Source organism: Tenrec ecaudatus, chromosome 6 (assembly GCF_050624435.1).
Source record: "Tenrec ecaudatus isolate mTenEca1 chromosome 6, mTenEca1.hap1, whole genome shotgun sequence".
In the NCBI taxonomy this organism is placed as follows: Eukaryota; Metazoa; Chordata; class Mammalia; order Afrosoricida; family Tenrecidae; genus Tenrec; species Tenrec ecaudatus.
The window spans coordinates 77227492-77250221 of NC_134535.1; the positions used below are offsets into that span (position 1 = coordinate 77227492).

Genomic DNA, 22730 nt, shown 5'->3' on the forward strand with positions numbered 1-22730 from the left:
TCCATATAATTGTTTTAGGTTCAGTTGGGATAAAATTTAGCACCCTGTCATTTTATCTCCATTATAATCTACTTACATTTATTCTAGTTTTTAACATTTTCTGCTTTCTTTTCAATTGGGGATTGTGTCCATTTTATTTCATTATTCCTGTTAGTTAATTTGCTTTTATAAGTTCTTTATGAATATGAGGCCCAGAATAGATAAATATACAGAGACAAAACTGGATTATTGGTTCCTCAGGTGTATGTTGTGCATTTTATGGGGAAAACGTAAACTGATAAGGATAAATACAAAAATGAAGAAAATGTCCTAAAACTGATTGTGGTGATGATTGTATGATGAAAATGAGTGAACCATTAACTTGCATGATATGTGAATTATATACCAATAAAATAAGCACGGGTATCCACACTGGCACAGAAGAAATAAAAATCTTTTTATTTGAAAACAACATAATCTTATATATAAAAGCTCTAAAGATTCAGTTAAAAATTATTGAAACTAATTGAAAACTTGACAGTATAGTTGGCTATAAGAACAACATAAAAATCAATTGGATTATTCTATATTAAGGATACTCATATTAAAAGGATATCAAAAATAATACCATTTAGAATAAATATAATAAAGTTACAAAATTTAAGACTAAATCTTACTAGGGAAACACATATTTATGTAACAAATTATACAGAATACTTCTTCAAGAAACTGAAATAAGCTTACACAAATTGAACAAGTTGTCATATTCCTGAATAGGCAGAATAAACGTTTTGAAAATGTCATATTATCAAAAAATGCAAATTCAATGTAATTCTGATCCAAATCCCACAATTATTTCAAAGAAATTGAAAACCAATCAACAACTGCATATGAAATGGAATGAAACTTTTGATACATAAAACACGTTGCAAAAATAAATATAAAGTAGGGGCCTTTCACCCCCAGACCTTAAAACGTCCTATGTAGCCACGGTAATCAAAATAGCCTGGTACTAATACAATAGTCATGAAGACCAATGTATGAAAATAATGAACCCAGAAATACAATCTATAGACATGTATTGCTTGATTAAGTCCTAAACATATTCAATGGACAATATATAGCCTTTTCAACAATTGGTGATGGGAAAAAAATGGATCTTCACCTGCAAAAGAATGAAACAAAACTCAAGCTTTACACCATGTACAAAACCCAACATCAAGAAATCAAAAACGTAACTATAAATCACACAATTATTAAGTTCTTCTTAATTCAAGCCATAAACATATTGCTAAGCACAATGAATATTATCTACAAAATAGAAGACAACATAAAGAACTATGATGTACTAAAAACACAACATGTATGCATACCAAAAACTTCATTAAAAGACACCACAGATAGGAAAAATATTTAGTAATAATATGCAAATTAAAGAGGTAATATAAAAAATCTATAGAAAATTTAACATCTTAACAGGAAAATACAAATAACTCAATCAAAAATGGCACAACACATGAATAGACAATTTGTCAAAAATGACATCCAGGCAACGATATGAATAAACCAACAACCATATGAATAAACATTCCAATTCATTAGCAATAAGAGAACTACAAATGAAAACAATTATAAGATATCATTTTACACATACTTTTGGCAAAATTCATTAAAACAAAATAATAACTTCTGGAGAGGATGAGGAGAGTTAGGAATTTTTTACATTGCTGGTGGGACAATAGAGTTTTATAACCATTATGGAAATCAGTATGGCACTTCCTTAAACAAATGCTAATGCAAGAACATTATGATCCATCAATCTCTCTACTACGTACATACACTAAAGAATTAAAAAACCCAACAAACACATGGACAACTATATTTATTGCAGAAATTTCCATATTGGCAAAAAATGTAAACACCCAAAAACCCCAACTATAAAGAAATGAATAAACATGCTCTAATACATTGACACTATGGAATTTTATGCATCAATTAAAACAATGACAACTCTCTTAAGCTCCGCAAAACATAGATAAAACTAGGGAACATTATACTTACAAACTAAATCTTACAAAGATAAATATTTAATATCACCATTGTTATAAGGAAAATCAAAGACGAAGAAACATGGTTTATACATCAATAGACATGACTTTGATGAAGGTGGCCAGCGATGGGGCAGGAACAAGGAGAAGGTCAGGATGGAAGGGGAAGGAGGACCAAGATCACCTAAATAAGTAGATAACCCACAAATGTGGAGGGTTTAATAGGATATGGCTGCTGATTTCATTTCTTGAGATGGGCTGTACATAGTATGTTTCTTTAAAACCAAAAAGGAAAAGAAAAATCCCTTTAGATTCCTTATCCCTCAAATCTAAGAAGTGGCTTGTAAAAAAAAAAAAAGGAAGTAAAATTGAAATGGATTTGGAGTTATTAGTAACAAACAAATTCATTTGAAACAAACTGAAACAGCCTGGTTGGAGTATGGTAGTGGGAGTAAAAAGGCTTTAAAAAAGCAAGTCACCTTTGCCCGTCATCTGTACCCTCTAAACTGCTATATTCACATATTTTGTAACTTGGATATAAGAGATGAAAATTTGAAATGTAAATGGATTATGAAGTATAATATTTTTATTTTAAAAATATAATGGACTGAAAAATTAGATATCTACAAGGGAACACAAACTTAGCATAAAAAGTTGCAGAAAGTGACATCAAATTAAAAGTAACAACAACTGAATGTGAAATATCAATACAGAAAAAGTCCTAATATATCACAGGATTCATGTCATGATACAAGTTAACACGTTTAGCAAATGTTTTAAAGTGAGATGTTAATAATCAAATGTTTTTACTGACCATCTAATATAAGTTAGGACATAGCGCTATGTGACACACGAGTCATCTTTTAAAGTTCTTTTTGTAATAAATTATTTCATACTTTTTGAAAGCATATTACAAAAAACTATGTGTGCTGCGTTTTATATGTAGAAAAAGATAGATTCATGTTTTGTCCTTGTAATCTGACTTTCACTTATTGTTCATCCTGTTTGATGCTGCTATTTCATTTCCTGTCTCTATGTCTCTGAGGACAGCATTCCCATGATGGTCTGTTTTGGACATTTGCCAGCATTTAATATATAATGGGTTCATCAGTGGCTTTTTATCCTGGATCACTAAGGATGCTATTGTTTGTTCACTTGACTGATCCCTGTTGAATATTGAACAGATAAAACAAATGATTTTCTAGTTATTGTAGCATTTTATTCCATGCAGACACATATGGGCATTAAATCTGTGAAAATCAGACAGAGCTTCGGAAAATAGAATTTTTTTTTTTTTAGTTACCAACCAACAATACAAGAAATTTTTTCTTAGTTTCTTATAAATAACAATGTATTTATTTAGTGCTTTTAAAATGTGATATGATAAGAATCTGAGAGTTCTTTCCAAGCCCAGAATTCTTCATTTTAAAGTCAATTCATGAAAATGCAGGGTAAATGTACCTACAGATTTCCAAAAAACTTTCTTACTATTTACACCATGAACGTTTTGGAGTAAACTGAAAATAAAAGCCATGGAGAAGTTCTGTGTGAGTAAGTATGACAGTGATTGAGAGCTTTGAAAGAAAAATGTATTATTAAAGTGTATAATGTTGAAAGACAATTTCTAAAATGTAACACCAGTTTTTATTGTAATTTTATTTCTACAATGATCAACATTAAGACTGAGGTAATAGGCTATATATATATTAGTATATATCAATAGTAGACTACAAGATAAAATATTAGGCACATCCCCTAAAATGCTTTCTAAAAGAAGCCAGAAAAGAGGATAAGTACGTTGGTAAGATATTGGTGCATCGCATTTGAATGTCAATTATATTCTATCATCTACTCTCATCACTCAGTAGTAAAGGATTTGATGGGTGTCACTTATTGATGACTAGGAGCTACAGATTATATGGAAACAGAAGTCTTATGAGTAAAAGGATTAATTATATTTTCATAATTAAGGAGGTTCTTAGCTGACCCCTAAGTAAACACATCCGGTGTAATATTTCCCTACCCAAATCTCCACTCAATCTTACTACTGTATTGTATTATATACCTTGGTTTTCTTGTGACAGGTGACAGTGCTTTCTGTATTCAAAAAATAAAACCTGTATTCCAAGAACCAAATAAACAAATTGTTATCTTCTGAAGTAATCAGTTCCCATTCATTAATGGAGCAATATTATATATCTTATACATATGGTTGGTGTGGGCTGTTTTATTTTATACAAAATTGAATTTTTGGAAAATGACATGAATATAAGATGGGATAAAAACCATTGCATAGATATTGCTCAAAATCCAGAATTGCAGAATTCTTGATGATTGAGGAGTTAGAGCGCATTTCCTATTCGAGTTAATAGGCAGCACTGTGACATCAAGACACAGCCTGCTCATTTTATCTCCTCAACATCTCATTAGCAGGTGATTGCTTTCTAGGTGTTGTTCGAAGGAGGTACATACATGTTCTTCGTCAAGGGGGAATGCATTCAAAGGTTAGAAAAAGGTCCACAGATCTCAGTCTTAAATGGCGCATCTGAGAGAATAGCACATTCTGACTTGACAGCATCTTCGAATGAGCAAAGAAAACACAAGGAATAAATAGGAATTAAACATCTTCCTATATGGACCTGAAGGATACCTGAAGAGATTATGCTTTTGGATCTTTAAAAAAATGTATTTACTGAGCATATGTAAGAGAGCCATTCACCTTATTTCTAGGAAGATGCCACAAGATGTTATGCAAAGCATTATGAGAGATGAATGATATAGGCAACCATAGGCTATGTCCCTTTCAAGGAAGGAAACACCATGTACAAAGTAATTATGGAAATTGATTTAGAAAATATCGATGCAAGAGATTATTAAAATTAAGTATATCATAGAATTTAGAGGAAAATTAATTAGAAACATAAATGATATGTTTATTTTCTCTATTATGGAAGGGATGACAATGAAACGATTTTGAACACAGTAAAAAACTCAAATATAAAATTATCAGGTAGCATGATGGAAAATGTATTCTAGAGAGTCAACAAGAGAGAAATGGAATATGAAAACAGGATAGATGCAATGCACCTACACGTAGTATTAGATAAGGGAAACTGAGATATGAAAGAAGACTGAAGAAAAACTGAAAGGAGGATTATATTGTCCTAAAAGGAAAGTGACTTAGTATTTCAAGGCAGAAAGTGACTTAGTATTTCAAAGTTGAGTGATGGAGACAAAAAAAAACCACACAAACAAACCCGAGTTTACATTACTTTTTGCAAGAAACTAAATTGTGCAAACTTAGTCCAGTGTTAGTGAGTTAGTTGAGATTCCAAAACGATTGTAATGGGACAACATATGTGAATTTAAGTAATTGCAGAGTGAGTATAATTTGAAGATTCTGCAGAAGAGTCAGTTGTCACTCTTGTGTGCATTTTGATTAAATTTTAGTCTTAACTTGTAGATGATTGATGCTATGTCAACATAAATTTAGGTAGAAAATTCTTTATTGTATATTAATGGTACCAAAATTTACTCTCATAATATTCAAGAAAGATGCATGGCAGAATACACTGCTCACTGTGGCAACGTGGACAAGAAGTTCTATTGAGCATGTGGTAGGAAAACACAGAGGGAAGCAGGTTAGAATAGCAAAAGTTTGGGCATAACATTTTATTTAGTTTAATTATTTGTCATTAGACACATATATAATAGTAGGTCAGGAGGATGTGGTAGGAAGATTATTATGAGAGAAAACTTATCTGTATTAAATATAACAGGGAGAAGAATGGTAAGAAACTCTCCATTCAACTTATATTTTCCTTTACTTAGGGAACTGAATTTAGGAAAATAAATAAAATTAGAATTGTTCGAGTAGCTGATTAAAGAAAAGAACTGTGGCATATCATTGCATATAAAGTTGCATTTATCCAGAGTGCTTAAATTAAAACAAATTGAACTTTTAAAAGCCAAATAAAGTGGGCATGAAGGATGGAAATATAAATTCCAGATGGACTGGACTAAGATACCCAAATCAATATCTTAAAGCAATCCCTTGTTGCCATTACCCTAGAAGACATTCTAAGAGAACTCATATCAAATATTTGGGCAGCGCAAATCTTTCAGGTAACAAGAATAAAATATATGCTAGCTGTTTCGCTTTCTCAAGTCTATATTCAAAACTAGTTGAGTCTGATATATATGTCCTTATTTCCAATGTCTGAATTTTTCATGCAGAACAGGCAGCTCTCAGGAATCAGTAATGAAAAATCATACATCCATAACGACATTCATCCTCCTGGGACTGACTGATGACCCACAATTGCAGGTTCTGCTATTTATCTTTCTTTTTATCACTTACATGTTGAGTGTAACTGGAAATTTGACAATCATCACACTCACTTGCGTGGATTCACATCTTAAAACACCCATGTACTTTTTCCTCCAAAATTTTTCCTTCTTGGAAGTTTCATTTATAACTACTTGTGTTCCCATGTTTCTTTATAGCCTGTCAACTGGAGATAGGACCATTACTTACAATGCATGTGCTAGCCAGTTATTTTTTATTGATCTTTTTGGGATAACAGAATTTTTTCTCCTGGCCACTATGTCCTATGACAGGTACGTGGCCATTTGTAAGCCTCTGCATTATACGACCATCATGAACAGTAGAGTTTGTATCATATGTGTCCTTTGTTGTTGGACAACAGCTTTGATGCTTATCCTCCCACCTCTGAGCCTTGGTTTCAATCTAGAATTCTGCAACTCAAATATCATTGATCACTTTTGCTGTGATCCATCACCTATCCTAAAGATCTCGTGCTCAGACACCTCGTTATTAGAGCAGATTGTTGTAATTTTGGCTGCAATGGTACTAATGATCACCTTGGTATGTGTAGTTCTGTCCTATACGTACATTATCAGAACCATTCTCAAATTCCCATCTGTTCAACAAAGAAAAAAAGCCTTTTCCACCTGTTCTTCCCACATGGTTGTGGTGTTCATCACCTATGGAAGCTGTATTTTTATTTATATGAAACCATCAGCAAAGGATGATGTAGACATTAACAAAGGTGTGTCAGTGCTCATGTCATCTGTTTCTCCCACATTGAATCCATTTATTTATACACTAAGGAACAAACAAGTAAAAGAAGCCTTCAATGACTTAGTCAAACGGATTGTCTTGATCTCAAAAGAAAAACAGAATTCTTAAACTCTTAAATAACCCTTACACACTTATCATAAAGTGAATAAACTTTTAGAATATAGTTCAATACTAATATCTTTCTCCATTTACCTGCTCATTCATTTTTCATTCCATTTAGCATTTAGCTACAGAACACATATTTCGTGTCAGGTATTATACATTCATTCATTTTATACCCCAAATCATGTTGCTAATTTTTTGCCTTTTGTAGACTATCTTTTATGAAGAAAGCCTCATTCCTTAGGAGAATATGGAAATATATAGCCATGAAATGAATTTGTTTGCATTTCTAAAATAGCTCTAGTTATGGTTTAACATGAAAATAAAACAACACTGTCTGCAACAACCTCATATACAATTATTCATATGAACGCTGATGCCCTGAAATAACCAAATCAAAAGAACACAGATGTAAATATTATTTCCACTGACAAGTTAAATTTTATTATGAAGCGTTCATGATGTCAAGAGAAAAATGAGAGCAGGATACTATTAGGCAATAGAACAAGGAAAGATTAGGATTTTGAAGACTAATCAACAAGGGGAAGGAATCCTTGATATATTCTGAGTGCCTGGGGAACCATATGAGTGGTCCATCCATATTTTAATAGAAATGGTCAGTCTTTTTTGTAGAGAAGTCTGTTTTGTAAGGAAAGAATATGGTAGTATAAAACATATAGCATAAAATTGGTTATGATTAAATTTCAAAAGTTCAAGTAAAATGTCAGAATGGCTTGAATAAAACTGATAACATGAAAAAAAGTATAATAAATTAAGAATATATAAAAAGCTGGCACCAAAGTAACTTTTTGATGGTTTGCAATCATAAATTAAGAATTAAGTCATGGTGTTCAAACAGAGAATTTTAAAACGGGGAGTCTTTCAGGAAGAATTATGGATAGTGTAGGGGATTCAAAGATACTCACTGGATTATTGTAAGCTCCAGGATACATGCTATTTGCCCAAGAAGATATGTCACTCAGATAAGGGGCTTATGAATGCAACAAAAAGGAAGGAGACATTATGAAATTTTCAGTCATATATGTGCAGATTTCATTTAGAACTATGTAATTGGATGAGCTCTTCCAGCGATGACTGAAAAGGAAGAGTGGGCGAAAGAATAATGAAAAGAAATTGATGTTTCAGAGACCAAGAACCAAGTGGAAAATAAAGCACAAGAAACACAAAAAACAAGTAGCAAAGAGTGTTATTATATTAAGCAAAATATAACTTTAAAAATGTTTTTCAAATTGTTTTACTAAATAGCATTAGCAAATGTAGATTACATGCATTACAGGGAACAAAAGTCTAATGTAAGTGACTTTAAGTGTGTTTGTATATCAACAAGTACACATGGCATGAGAAAAGGTCATTTCATAATGTAAACGCAGAAATGTTCTAGTAGAAAGTGAATTTCAGAAGGAAGACCAAGCAGTTGACAGCAGAAAGCAAGTGAGTAGAAAGGCTATGGAGTCTTTGTAGTCAGCTCTTTATAATTAAAATTTGAATGTTTTAAATGTAGAACATGCCCATGTTTTCATGCATTGTGTCTGTAACAAAAGATAATGGTAAAATGAACTTTATAGAGAGTCTGTAATGAAAATTAAAAAAATATTAAACTAAAATTCAGTTCTCTTTCACTTCATGCTCCAAAAACAAGGAATTTTAAAGCCCATAAGATATATTTTCTCATGTGACAAACTCCAGAGGAAGCTGAATCAGAGATTTCATATCTATAGGCTTTAAAAAACACAAACACCCTTGTTTTGTCCCTCCTCCATGGTTGCTGTTACCATTGTCAAGACTGAATCATAGCAACCCAATATACAAAAACAACACTGGGTGGTTGTGAACCATATGATTTTCCATTAATTGATTTTTTTCACTGTCTTCTCATTTTTTTTGCGTGTGTCATTTTGTTGGGGGCTCCTACAACTCTTCTCACAGTCCTTATCCATTGTCTCAAGCACATGTGTACACATGTCGCTATCATTGTTTTCAAAGCATTCTCTTTCCACTTGAGCCCTTGCTATCAGTTCGTCATTTCCTCCCTCCTTCACCGCCCTCCCTCCCTCACTCGTGAAACCTTGATAATTTACAAATTATTTTTTCCATGTCATTGCTTTTTTGGAAACACTGTTTTTATTCCATCTTGCTGTTTGGTCCATGTCAACAAATTTAAGACTTGTCTTTTGTTATTAGTCATTCCATAAAAGTGCCTTTATCTTCTTCAATCTTGGTTAAAAGATTGATAGAATGATTAGCTCTTTGAGCTAATCGATCTTTGTGCAATTTTTTTTTGGTCATTCATTTAGCTGAGGCCAAGATATTAAACTAAAATTGAAAATGTTGAAACATGTGAGATCTCAGCTTCAGGCATTGTAACATCAGTGGTAATTCGATGGTCTTTTCCCACCAGTTTCTGGATGTCAGCCAGAATTACCTCATTCACTTTCTTGGTTTATATTTGAGATCTTCCCAATGTTTGTTAGTTTGCTTGTTCCATCTAAAATTGCAACAGAACATTCCTGTAAACTTGTAGCCATGCTTCAACGATCTAGGAAGATATCCATTTTAATTTTTTAAAAAGAATTTGATATGAGCCTTGAACTCCAAATCATTTTTTTTTCTGTGGTACAAAGTTATCATGTGTGACTTGTTTGTTTGTTGTGTTGAAGGCATCCCAAGGAGACTCACACTAGGATATTGTTCACATAACTTGTCTGCAGCCATCCACTCACAGCACAGATATGTTGAAATGCCTTTGATTTGGTGTCAAATTATGACGTGTGAATTGGAACCCTTGTAACAGGAATTTTCTGTTTACCCTAATGTAATAGTCAGGGTCCTTTAGAGAAACAAATCCACAAACTTATGTATAAGAGGGAGTTTTATATAAAGGTTAAGTGCGCATCAAGAAAACATCCCTACCCAGTGCTGCCCAAGCCCTCAAGTCCAACATCAACCCATTAACCCATATGTCCAACACCAATCCACAAAGTCCTCCTCCATCTCACAAAAGAGATGCAATGATGCTGAATGAAGGAGGAATGCCGAATGTGTAAGCATTTCATTGCTGGCAGGTGTCTCCTCATAGCTGCTCCAGCACTCAGGGCTGCATCAGGGTAGTTCTATGTGGTTTCTCCTCAGGGATGTCTTGCAGGAAGTGAGCCTTGCAAACGAAAGCCGGGAACTGGCTAAGGTAGCGGCAACCTGCTCCAACCATCAAAAAGCAAGAGACCTGAGAACTCAAAAGGCAGGTCTCCCAAACCATTTATCCCTCCGCCCTTCAATTAATCCCACATGTGTTTATCGGCCAGGTTGGCACAATTAACTAACTACCTCAATCCACCCCTTGCCAATCTGACACGTGTACATAATTCTTTAGCTTCACTATTGAAATTAAGTAACACCTACACCTTAATCCTGTAATCCTGTGATTTTGTTCCCCCACCTATGAAAGTTTGTAAGCCAACCACTTCATGCCTTTATCCCCCCAATGTTGAATATCCAATTTATATATTGCCCACTTACATCAACCCAGTTCCCTGAGAAGAGAATCATATTTTTTCGACACAAAGAGTCTTCATTTCAGTTGGAACCTTGTGAGGTCTGCATCCATAAGCAAAGTTAAATCCGGCCAGGCCATCCATAAAGTCATCAACAATATGCACCAGTTCAAAGGCTCAAAAATCTTCATCTGGTTGGATTCTGGTCAACTCAATGTGGGCTGCCTCCCTCAGCCTCCATAGGGTGCCCATTGGTCGCCTTGCCTTTAGACCATGGGCTCTCATCAATACTCAACAAACCTAACCCTCTCATGCTAGGTCATGAACTTTAGATCAGCCAACGTGCTCTCATCTTCTCCTTTTTTTCTCTGTAAACCAAGTCCATAGGTGTCAGTGGCCAAACTCAACCTGTTGCTTGATTGCTGCATTTCTCCCACTTCCACTCAAGAAGTAGATCAGGGTGGTCACTTAGCAAGCATTTCAGCCTGCTCACAGGCTCCCTTTAACATTCAGTCCTAGAGAGGAGTTTTCTTCATGATTCCAGATTTTTTCCATCTTCTGACAAAGACTATTGGTTCAAGACCATTGGCTCCTGAATACTCCAAAATACTGGGTGGGGGCTATCTTTCCTATCATTGCTTTTCCTGCAGGCGTGGCCTTAGCCCTAAATCCATCTAAAGATCAAAATTTAATGGCTCAAAGCAAGTGAGTTTACCAACTTTCTATTTTCATACTTCCCATATTTTCCTAGAAAACAACTGAGTAAACAGTGTGGCTTTATCTGACCTCTGGCTAGACAAGACAAATTACCACAAGGGAGAGATCAAATAAACATCTACTCTCCATCTTATAATTTGTTTCTCTCGTACCCCACTCCCAAATCCAAGGAACTACACTGGAGTAAGCGTACAAGAAAATAGTAACTTTAAGGTGAAGGGACCCATACAAATATCTCATTGTTTCAAGTGATACCAGGGAATGACCACATCCTAAAAATAAGAGACTAATATGAGAATGTATAAAATAATTTAGATGATTATAGTTTGCTATAGTACAGCTTCAGTGGTTCACTGCTATACAGCTACTGCTTAGTGTCATTAGCAAAATCAGCCTTTTGAACTGAAGTTAATACTATTGATCTCATTCATATTGTTCATCACTGCTATTAAAATAACATTGTTCCTAATCCATTGAGTAAAGGAAGAGGAGTTTGGAGAATTAAACAGTGACTGGTGGCGTCTCTGATTAGTCAAACTTAGAGGATGCCTGTTGTAAAGTTGGGGTCAAATATCTCTGAGAAAGAATTGTGTGCCTGGCATCCTCTAGCTGTGCACAGTGGGTAAACATATATGTGCTTCAAGTGAATGTTCACTGTATAGAAGCCTCAAAAGAGTAAATAATAATAAGTTGGAGAAAAATGTAAATGGTCCAGAGCTTGTAAATGAGTTTAATTCATTTCACTTCCAGGGTTGACTAGTCAGCCTTCCCACAGAATAAGGATTATACGGGACTTTTTTCATGAAAGTGTCAATACTCTTTTTTCTCTGGAATATTTATTATTGATATTAATTTGTCTTCTCTCTTATGATTCTTTCATTAAAGTTATTCTCCATGAATTCAATGAGTGTCTTATTCAAATTTATGATCTGATATGAAGCATTTAATAAAACAAGGAAATTCATCTCACAGCAAATTAAGTGAAGTAGTTGATTCATGCTAATGAAAAATTTTAAAATAGCCCTGAAGAAATTCTTTTCTGAGTAGGTTAAAATGCTTTGGTCTGACCTAATAGCTATATGACCTTTCAAAGATGCCTTAAGGTAGTAGTTAAGAGGCAGCACTTTGCAGACCTCAAATGTCCTCTGGATGTTTATCAATGATCGACATAGTTCATATGCAACTTCTCCCGAAGTGTAGATTATGAATCTGAGAACCAAATTGTGGAAATTATATTATCTGCTATCAATATTACTTCTATTAATATGCCAATGAAATTTTTGCTTCTCTTCTGTGATAGTTAGGTTTATTGTGCCAAGTAGGCTTCCATAGGAACATGTAGGTAGAGCTTAATAAGGTTGCATCCTAATTGGAGGGCAACTAGATCCAAGGGTATCCTCATTCCAGCTTTCTCCCTGGTGATCAGACCAGTGCTCTGCTGCCTGAGCTTCTCCTTTGCCTCACTGTGTGCTGCAGTACTGTGGGCTGAGTCAACCCATGAATCATATTGCCTTGCTGTGCATCACTAGATCTTGAGGTTCCCTCAAGAACTGCTATACCATGCTGCTTGAGAATCTATCAGAACCACTTTGCTAGGCTTCCACACTACTGGCCTCAGCTACACCTCAATTTCTCATCTTCCTGCTGTTGTTGCCCCATCTTGCTTCTCTTGTCTGAGAGTGTATTTTGCTTTCTACTTCCTTGACCTGAACAAGCAACCCAAGTGAGTTGAAGGACCTTCAGTAAACTGACTGTTCCATGAAATTGAGTTGAATTGAGCCCTCTATACTGCTGTATGGACTAATTAATTGTTTCATTCTTCCTCACTTTAAAAACCTATCCTTTCATATATACAGAATCATAGTGTCCTGGTTTTGTTTCAGATGAAAACTCTGCCTAACACATCATCTGTGCAACTTTGTATCTGCTGGTTAATCTGTCTTAGTTTCCACTTAAAGATGATTTCATCAAACAACACAGCAATAATGTTATATACTAAAAGCTAAGAATATTGTCTTTCCACATTGTGTTCTACACACTATTCAATCAAAAGTATGTAATTGGGATACAGTTCTGTCTAATGATAATTAATTTTTCTTATAAATAAAGAATTGGGAACATGGAAGACTCTATATAAAATATAGGTTATGTTCTATTGTCTAGGACACCTCTTAAATGGTTGATGCCATTTGGTAGGTAATAATGGAAAACCCCAAATTCAATATAATGATGCAGGAAAGGATCTTTGATCAGTTAAGATGGTAGATGGGAGTAGAAGAAAAGAAGTTTAAATATCAGTTACAGCCACACAATTCTGCAGAAATCAAGACTATAGTGGTATTGGAGACACACATAGACACACACATATCCACATGTAGACACTCTTTTTCCCCCTTTATTATTTCCCTAATAGCATAAAATGTGTTGAAACTATTCAACTGTACAAGGAATACCTCCCAAAACATTTTTTTCTTTTTTCAAAGCTATGTATTTAAATATTTTTTTTACAAAAACAACCTATCACCTTCAAAGGACTCTCCATTATACTGGAAAATCCAGTGTCATATCTCAACAAATCAGGCCTTTTTTGTCACTCATGCAATCTTTTCAGAACCTCTAAATAGAAAGCTTGATTAACGTCTGACCTGTTGGAACAAATTCCAAATACACTAAGAGTCGACATTTTCATCCATTCTGGAAGTTAACGGATGTCCAAAATGAGACATCAATCAAGATTTGCCATCAATCAAGATTTTAACTTTTTTAAAATGAGAAAAATGCTGGTACACTTGTGTTTCTCCCATAGTACTGTACTTGAAAGCTCTGCTCAACAGCACAACAGCTTCTATGGCATTTTTCTCAAACAGGAAACAAAATTTGACAGCTGCATGCTGTTCTTTTAAATCAGTTATCCCCAAAATCAAAGTTCAAGCAAAACTGTTTTCATGAAAATATTCACTTTGACCAGAGAGAACCTTCCCAGGTGACACCACTGGGTGTACTAACTCAGCGAGAGTTGATCGATGCTCACCTAGTGAGAAAAGTGTGTACTACAAAACCTCTGCTATGCCAAGCGCAATTTCAGTTTTTTTTGGTACCACTCATATTTCACAATACTTATGTTATAAAATAGACACAGAGAGTGTGATTAAATAGGAAAGCAAGTTAGTATCATCAAAGGAAGTGGGGCGTGGCAGGGGTAGTAAATTAATATTCTGCTTTGTTTTTTTTCTTCTGAAAAGAAAGTTATGACGTGTTTGTTGCAAAAGAGATGTTAAGTCCAGTCCAGTAAGGTAGAAGCATTATTTGCTTTTCTTTATTTAGTAATGAATCAGAGCTAACTGTGGTATTTATGAATATTAAGTTAAAAAGAAGTACATTTTGGGGACATTGTATAGCGAAGCTAATCTTAGTTTATATTTTTCAAAAGAGAGTTTCTGGTACAAGATTTATAAAAGGAAAACTAAGATGTAATCGTTGCTTTTGGAAGGTTGTGATGAATGCTTTTGTTGTTAGAAATTTACAGCTATGTTTGTGAGTTCTAGTTTGAGCTTGATTTTCTCTTTGTGTAGCTTTGCTTCAACAACTGGAGGTGGCATCTCATGGCATTTGGGGAATTTTTTGTCTTTTAACTTGCACTCCTCTCATAATGACATAATCTCAACTGCTGTATTAATTCTTTAATAGCATAATTGATAGTGAGCTTCCTTCCTCATTCAAAAGTAAGGATTCCAAGTATAAATAATTAATTTCCTTTCCTTTTCCTTTCCAGTATTTTCACCTCTTTACATTGCATACGTATCTCTTTATTTCATTAAATAAGGCTTTCTTTTATTTTATTAGACAGAAATATGGTATAGTCATTCGGAGTGAAAATTATGAAATTAGACATAAATGTAACATAGTTCACTCACTAAGAAGCTATTTGATCTTGTAGATTATTTAGTCCTCTAAATACATATTTTTAATTCTTAAATTACTAATAACAAAAAGCCATAAATGGTTTTAAGTAAAACAATGTAAAAAGGATGGTCCAAAAGATAATTATTTAGAATTTTTGATAATTCTTGGCATATTGAAGATTTTTATGGTGCTCAAAAATATGAATTATGAAGAGAGGTCTAGATAGCATCCAAGTAGAATCACCCACCTGGTGCATCTGTTGCTAGACCAAAAAATTAGGAGGTAAGGAGGCCAATAGTGGCAAGTTGGGTGCTAAAAATAGATTCAGTGTACAAACTCTGGTTCAGATTTCTCACTGTGATTTTCACCTATGAAGCAAGTCAAGAACTTGCTGAAATGCTCTAACTTCACTGTTTCAGTGTGTGGGCTCCCATTAACCCCTTGCCAAACCTAGCAGGTTGGTGTCCACGGCCTATTCCTGGACCCAAGAAGAATGAACAGTAATTCCCCAGGCCTCTGTCTAAAAATGGTGATAATCCCAGTCTCTCAGGGAGCTTCCAAGAACTAGCCACAAGAGGTCACACCAGAGTTTCCCCTTCTGTTCTCTGCCCTGCACCTGTAGTCTAGGGCTTTGTAGCTCCCCTCCCTGACAAGGAACAGTGACTACCTCAGCCACTTGCTTTTATCCCTTTCCCCAACCCCATGCCTTCCAGCGTAGGTAATACTAGATAATTAGACACTAATTTGCATCATTTGAAGAATAGTTGTGATATTTACCAGTGAAAGAACTCAGTTCCCCAGTGCACAACCTACAGTGCTGTGCAGGACAGAGCTGGAGTGACAAAGGTCTGTAGCCAGGGGAGCATTCAGAGTCGGCCCCAAACCCACTCTGCTAAGATGGTCCTCGTTCTTTAGGGACAGAGTGGCACAGCCCCAATACCCGGACACTCCACAAGCTCATTATAAAAAATAATTTTTTTAAAGATCATTCTATTAGGGGCTCTTACAGATCTTATAACAATCCAAGCATTAATTATATCAAGTATATTTATAAAACGCTTCCATTTCCAGGCTGTGTAACTTTGAATGTAAGCATTCAGAATTTTGTCTATTAGCAAGACATTAAAATAAAAGGCAGGCAGAACTCTAACTCCCAGAGCACAGCCTAGAATTTTAATATAATAAAACAGAAAAAAAGCCAACAGGTTCTGCCAGCCACAGCCCAAGTGAAAAATTGGCTCTACCAGTGTTGGGCTTCACAGTCTTTTAAAGGTGGTAAATTGTGGTCAGACAGTACAGACAAGGCCAGGGCCTGTGCTGATGGCCTGTCCCAACCAAGCCCAATAGCTTACCTATGGTTGCCTGCTTCAGCCGAGGCTCTTAGGTTCCCCCCAACTCCATTGGTCGTGGAATCACACAGCACCCTGCCTACATGGCATTCTGACACATCAACATGGTAGGCCACAGGTGGTCCTCAAAAACACTCTTAGCAGTCACACATAGAAAAATCTCTATAAGGGTGCTTTGCTCATGTGATGTATGTACAGATTGTGATAAGAGCCTTATGAGCCCCAATAAAAAGATTTTAAAAAAAAGAAAGAAAGAAAATGATTAGGGCAAAGCATGTACGGATATGCTTTATACAATTGATGTATGTATATGTTTATGTATGGATTGTGATAAGAGTTGTATGAGCCCCTAATAAAATGTAAATAAATAAAAATAAAAATAAAAAAAAGAAAAATCTCAAGGTCCTCAGTCTCCCAGGACCACGGTGCCTAATTCTTCAAAAATGACATGCAAACAGTAACATATCTCAACACCCTCAACAAGAAAACAAGAAAAACAAAATGCAACAGCAGAAGAAGTTGTAAACCTAAAGATGCTCAAAAAAGTCAGACATTGATATGCCACAAAAAAATCTACAGAATGCTGCTTGAAGCAACACAAAATATGAGGAAAGCAATGCAGAATAAGGGTGCAATGATAGAGGAGATGAAGTCCATGCACCAAAGGGAAATTCCAGAACTAATGGATGAGGTAACAGAAAGAAAACACAAGATCAGGGCCCTCACCAAAGGACAAGAAGAGGTGGAGAATAATACCAGCAATCTAGAAGAAAATCAGGAAGATTTCAAGAAAGGAAAGACAGTCAAAGAAGATAAGCAAAGAGGTGGAAGAAAACCTGAGAACAATGACAGAGGCTATGAAGAGGTAGAATATTCAAATAATTGGTATACTAGAACAAGACACAACACAGAAATCAACAGCTAAATTAGCAAGGGAATTTTTGGTAGCAAGCATCCCCATCCTAATGAATGAGAATCAGAAATCCATACTGAGAGAACACCAATTAGACTATACCCCAGGAAGAATTCACCAAGGCACATAATAGTTCAGTTATCCAAATGTGAAGAAAATGATAACATTTTAAGAGCAGCAAGAGAAAAAAAAAGCGGTCACATACAATGGTGCTCAAGTAAGAATATGGTCAGACCTACGAACAGATACTATGAAGACAAGGAGGGAGCAGAGTAACATGTGCCAAAAGCTGAAAGAAAAAAAATGCCACCCTGAGAATCCTCTATTTTGCCAAACTATCTATTAAAGTAGACAATGAGGTAAGAGTCTTTCAGGACACGGAAAATCTCAAAGAATACACTGTGTAACACCGAACCCTGTGGAAAATCATTGCCGACTCACTGTGGTCAGAAGATCAACATCCACCAAACACAAGGAGGAGGGCACCATATAAGGCAACCCCATCCGAAGTCAATGCACAAAAACAATTACCAAGATAACATTGCCTCAGGGGAAAATGAAGCAAGAAAGAAGTCCCCAGGTAAACACAGCACACTGATATGAACGGACATTGGAAAACACCCAAAACAAAAGGTACGAGATTATAGGACTGAATAAACAGATGGTTGTCATAACTCTGAATGTCAACGGCCTTGCCTTGACCATTAAAAGACTAAGGTTAGCAGACAGGGTCAGAAAACATAGCCCATCAAATCTGTTGCCTGAATGGGACAAATCTTAAGTTCACAGACAAAAATAGACTTAGAATAAAAGGCTGGCGTAATACATATATCAAGTAAAAGGCAACTTGAAAAAAGCAGGGATTGGCAATCTCCAAAAAAAATTGACCTCAAGATGCAACCCATAACAAGAGACAAGGATGGGCACTATATTATGCTCCAAGGATCAGTAGACCAGGAACAAGTGAGTAAGCATAATAATTCGCATTCTTTTCAAGTGGACTTTGCTCATTTTCAAAAATAGAGCACCCGTTGAGCCTGAGTAAATTCAAACACATAGAACTTACTAAGACTTGCCTCTCAAACACCATGGAATAAACCTGGAGATCAACGGAAGGACAACAACAAAATCAAAGACAAACAACTGTAGAATGAATAATGACCTTCTGTGATTCGAAAAGGTACTGGTCCAGATTAGAGAGTAAATTGGGAAGTTTCTTAAAACTAATGCTAATGAGAATACAATGTATCAAAACCTATGAAATAAAGCCGCCAAAGCAGTTATCAGAGGAACTTTCATAGCAATTAATTCATTTATGAAATAGGAGACTTCTGACTGATACTGTATCTGTAACAGACTCAAAAGCACAACCCCCCCCCCCCCAATAGGAAAAGAAAAGAAATAACCAAGGCAGAGTTAAATAAATAGGAAGAAAAGAGAACAGTGCAAAAATATCAATGCAGAAAAAAGCTGCTTCTTTGAGAAGACACATGTAGCTATGATAGTGCCTTGATCTGGAGGAGCCACATAGAGACCCCGGAAAGCACTGCGATACTTATGATGCCACTGGATCCACAAGACTTCCTACCCACTGGTCTGTGATATTCCTGCATTTGGCATTATTTCATGTGTTTCGTGAGACTGAAGAAGACTTTATGGATTGGTAACAGACATATGTGCTAATATCAGTCTGGCAGGGACTCATTCTCCATATTAAATTGCTCTTGCATACAAAGTTCTTTATTATACACATATGAATGTCTATAAATTTTGTTTCCCTAGTCAACCCAGCCTAACACTCTTTGATATTCAAATAGGGCAAGGATCCCACAGGAATAGAGAACTACAGACTGATATCTCTGATGAACATAGATGCAAAAATCTTTAGTACTATTTTGCACAATAGAATACAAACCATACTTAAAACATAACATCCATCAAGATCAAGTGAGTTTTACTCCATGGATGCAGGGATGGTTCAACAGTTGAAAGTCAATCAATATAGAAGCACCTGATACTATAGATAGATGCAGAAAGCATTTGACAACCTCCAACACCCACTCCTAACTAAGACACTCACAAAGATAAGGATGGAAGGGAAATTCCTCAAGTTAACACAAGATATTTGCAAAAAGTAAAAAACTAACAGACAACGGAGAAAAGACAAAACAATTCCACTGAAAAAAGGAAGCAGACAAGGTTATCCTTGTCCCCACTTCTTTCCAACATCATATTGGAGTTCTAGCTAACAGCATAATGCAGCATAAGGACATTAAAAGTATCTGTCTGGGAGAGGAGGAGGTAAAACTATCACTTTTTTGCAGATGACATGATTTTATATATTAAAAACCTAAAAGGGTTTACAATGGGAGTACTGGCAGCGATAGAAGAATGGTGGGATAAAAGATCAACAAAAAGAAGTCTATTGGTTTGCTATATACATCAGACAAGTCCATAGAAGAGGAGATCATGAAGGCAGTACCCTTCACAATAGCCAAGAACAAAAGAAAATATCTAGAGATAAATTATATATATATATATAACCCCCCTCCCCAATAAAAAAACCTGAGGCTTATACAAGGAAAATTACAGAATCCTACAATAGGACACCAAAAGCAACCTCTACAAATGGAAGAATATACCATACTCAGGGATCGGGAGACTCAAGATAGTAAAGATGTCAATCTTACACAAGGTACTATATAAATTTAATGCTACTCAGATTAAAATACCAACAATCTTCTCCAAAGAATTGGAAAAACTGACCACCAATTTCATATGGAGAAAGAAGATAACAAGCATTAGAAGAGAACTCCTACAGAGAAGGAAAAATTCAGAGGGCTCGCCTTACCTGATTTCAATACCTATTGTACAGCCACAGTGTTCCAAACAGTGTGGTATTGGAATAATTACAGAGACTCAGACCAATGGTAAAGAACGGAAGATCCAGAGATAAAGCCATCAGCATATAGACAACTGGCTCTGACAAATATCCCCAAAGCATCATGTGGGAGATAATGCCCTCTTTAAGAAGTGGTGCTGGAAACAATGCCTACCCACCTGTAGAAAAATGAAACACCATGCTTACCTCACCTCGTGCATAAGAACAAACTTAAGGTGGATCATAGACCTAGAAGTAAAATCGCAAACTATCATTACCTTCAAAAGAGAAATCCAGACAAATCTAAGAACCTTGGCTCAGGGAATACTTAGACTAACTGTAATAGAGAAGGGTACCCACACAGATGAAAGTGAAATTGACAAATGGGATATACTATGAATAAAACACGCATGTGCATTGAAAGACTTCATCAAGAGGATAACAAGAGAACCCGGAGATTGGGAGAGGATATTTGGCAATGACACAACAGAGAGTTTATTAATAAAATCTGTAATACCCTCCTACCTTCAAAAAAAATGAAACAGTTAATGCTCTGATGAATTGGGAAAAATACTTGAAAAGAAGTGCCAATAGGGAGGAGACCCAGATGGCCAATAAATATATTAGAAAATGCTCTCAATCATTAGCCATCAGAGAAATGCAAATTAAAGCAACTGTGAAATAACACCTATCACCCTTGAGGACAGCCCAAATCAGAGCAACAAATGTTGGAGGGGATGTGGTGAGATAGGAACTCTCTTCCACTGTTGGTGGTCTTGTGGATACATACAGCCATTGTGGAAAGCCATTTATTGATATTTAAAACTAATGGAAATTGAGTTACCCTATGGCCCAGAAATCCCTTTAATGGGCATATACCCAGAAGAGATAATAAATAGACCAAGACCAGTCATCTGTGCTCCAAAGTTTATTGCAGCATAGTTCACAATCACAAAGGATTTGAAACAACCTAAATTGACAGATGAGTGGATTAGTAAACTTTGGCACATAAGATCTACATGTTTCCTTTTAGGAAAACAAGCTATTTCTTAAATGTAATAAAGATGCATTTTTTAATTATATTATTTAGAGCATTTTTTACTTGTTTATTTCTGAGGGTATATATGAAAGGGTTTAAGAACGGCGCGACTGAGGTGTTGAGCACTGCTATCCCTTTGTTTATAGCTACATTTTGCTCTGCGGGAGGTTTAATAAACACAAAAATGCAGCTTCCATAAGAGATAGAGATCACAACCATGTGGGAGGAACAGGTAGAAAATGCCTTCTTCCTCTGCTGGGCAGAAGGGATCTTCAGAATTGTTCTGAGGATGTATGCATAAGAGAGTATCACTAGCGCCAACGTAACAAGCAATGTGAAAGTGGCTGATGAAACACCTAGCAATGCTATGGCCTGAGTGTCTGTGCAGGAAAGTTTCAGTATAGGAGAATAGTCACATACAAAGTGATCAATTTCATTAGCGTCACAGAATTCCAACCGCAAACCCATGATGAGACCAGGAGAGACTGCTAACAAGCCAGCCAACCAACAGGTAACAACAAGCTGAGTACAAACTCTGTTGTTCATAATTGTCATATAGTGAAGAGGTTTGCATATGGCCACGTAGCGGTCATAGGACATGGCAGCCAACAAGAAAAACTCTGATGCACCAAGCAGGATATAAAAAAATACTTGTATCGCACAAGCCCCATAGGAAATAGTGTTATCCTTAGTCACAAGGCTAAACATATACCTGGGGATGCAGGCAGATGTGAATGACAATTCTAAAAATGAAAAGTTTCGAAGGAAGAAATACATGGGTGTTTTAAGGTGTGAATCCAGCAGACAGAGCAAGATAATTGTCAGATTTCCAATGGCACTCAATAAATATGTTAGGAGCAGAAAAAGGAAAATTACAATTTGCCAGTTTGGGTCATCTGTTAGTCCTAGGAGCACGAATGTTGTCACCACTGTGTGATTTCTCATCATTACATTCCTGCTGATTCCAACAGAGCTAGAAACAAAATTTCTATGTTTAAAAATACATTGTTGAATATATATACTTTAAAATGAAATGAAGAACAAATTACATTAATTCAAATTAATCTACTTTCCTATTCCCAGGATTTTAACCATTTCACAAAGCATTCAGATGCCAAGATTGATCCCATTTGTATCTCCTCCTCCAGACATTCATTTTTCTAAACGACCTTTGAGATTTTATGTT

At 35.6% G+C, this 22730-nt stretch overlaps 2 protein-coding genes across 2 annotated transcripts; one reads left to right on the top strand and one right to left on the bottom strand.

Annotated features, from left to right (window-relative positions):
• The first annotated feature begins 1403 nt into the window (after positions 1 to 1403).
• Positions 1404 to 7239, top strand: LOC142450930 (olfactory receptor 6C2-like). The gene is made up of 2 exons (XM_075552865.1): positions 1404 to 1418; positions 6280 to 7239. Exons 1-2 carry the CDS (start codon positions 1404 to 1406, stop codon positions 7237 to 7239), a joined length of 975 nt encoding a protein of 324 aa, XP_075408980.1.
• Positions 7240 to 21547: 14308 nt separating this feature from the next.
• LOC142450931 (olfactory receptor 6C2-like) lies at positions 21548 to 22489 on the bottom strand. The gene has a single exon (XM_075552866.1). It carries the CDS (start codon positions 22487 to 22489, stop codon positions 21548 to 21550), a length of 942 nt encoding a protein of 313 aa, XP_075408981.1.
• Between the last annotated feature and the right edge of the window lie 241 nt (positions 22490 to 22730).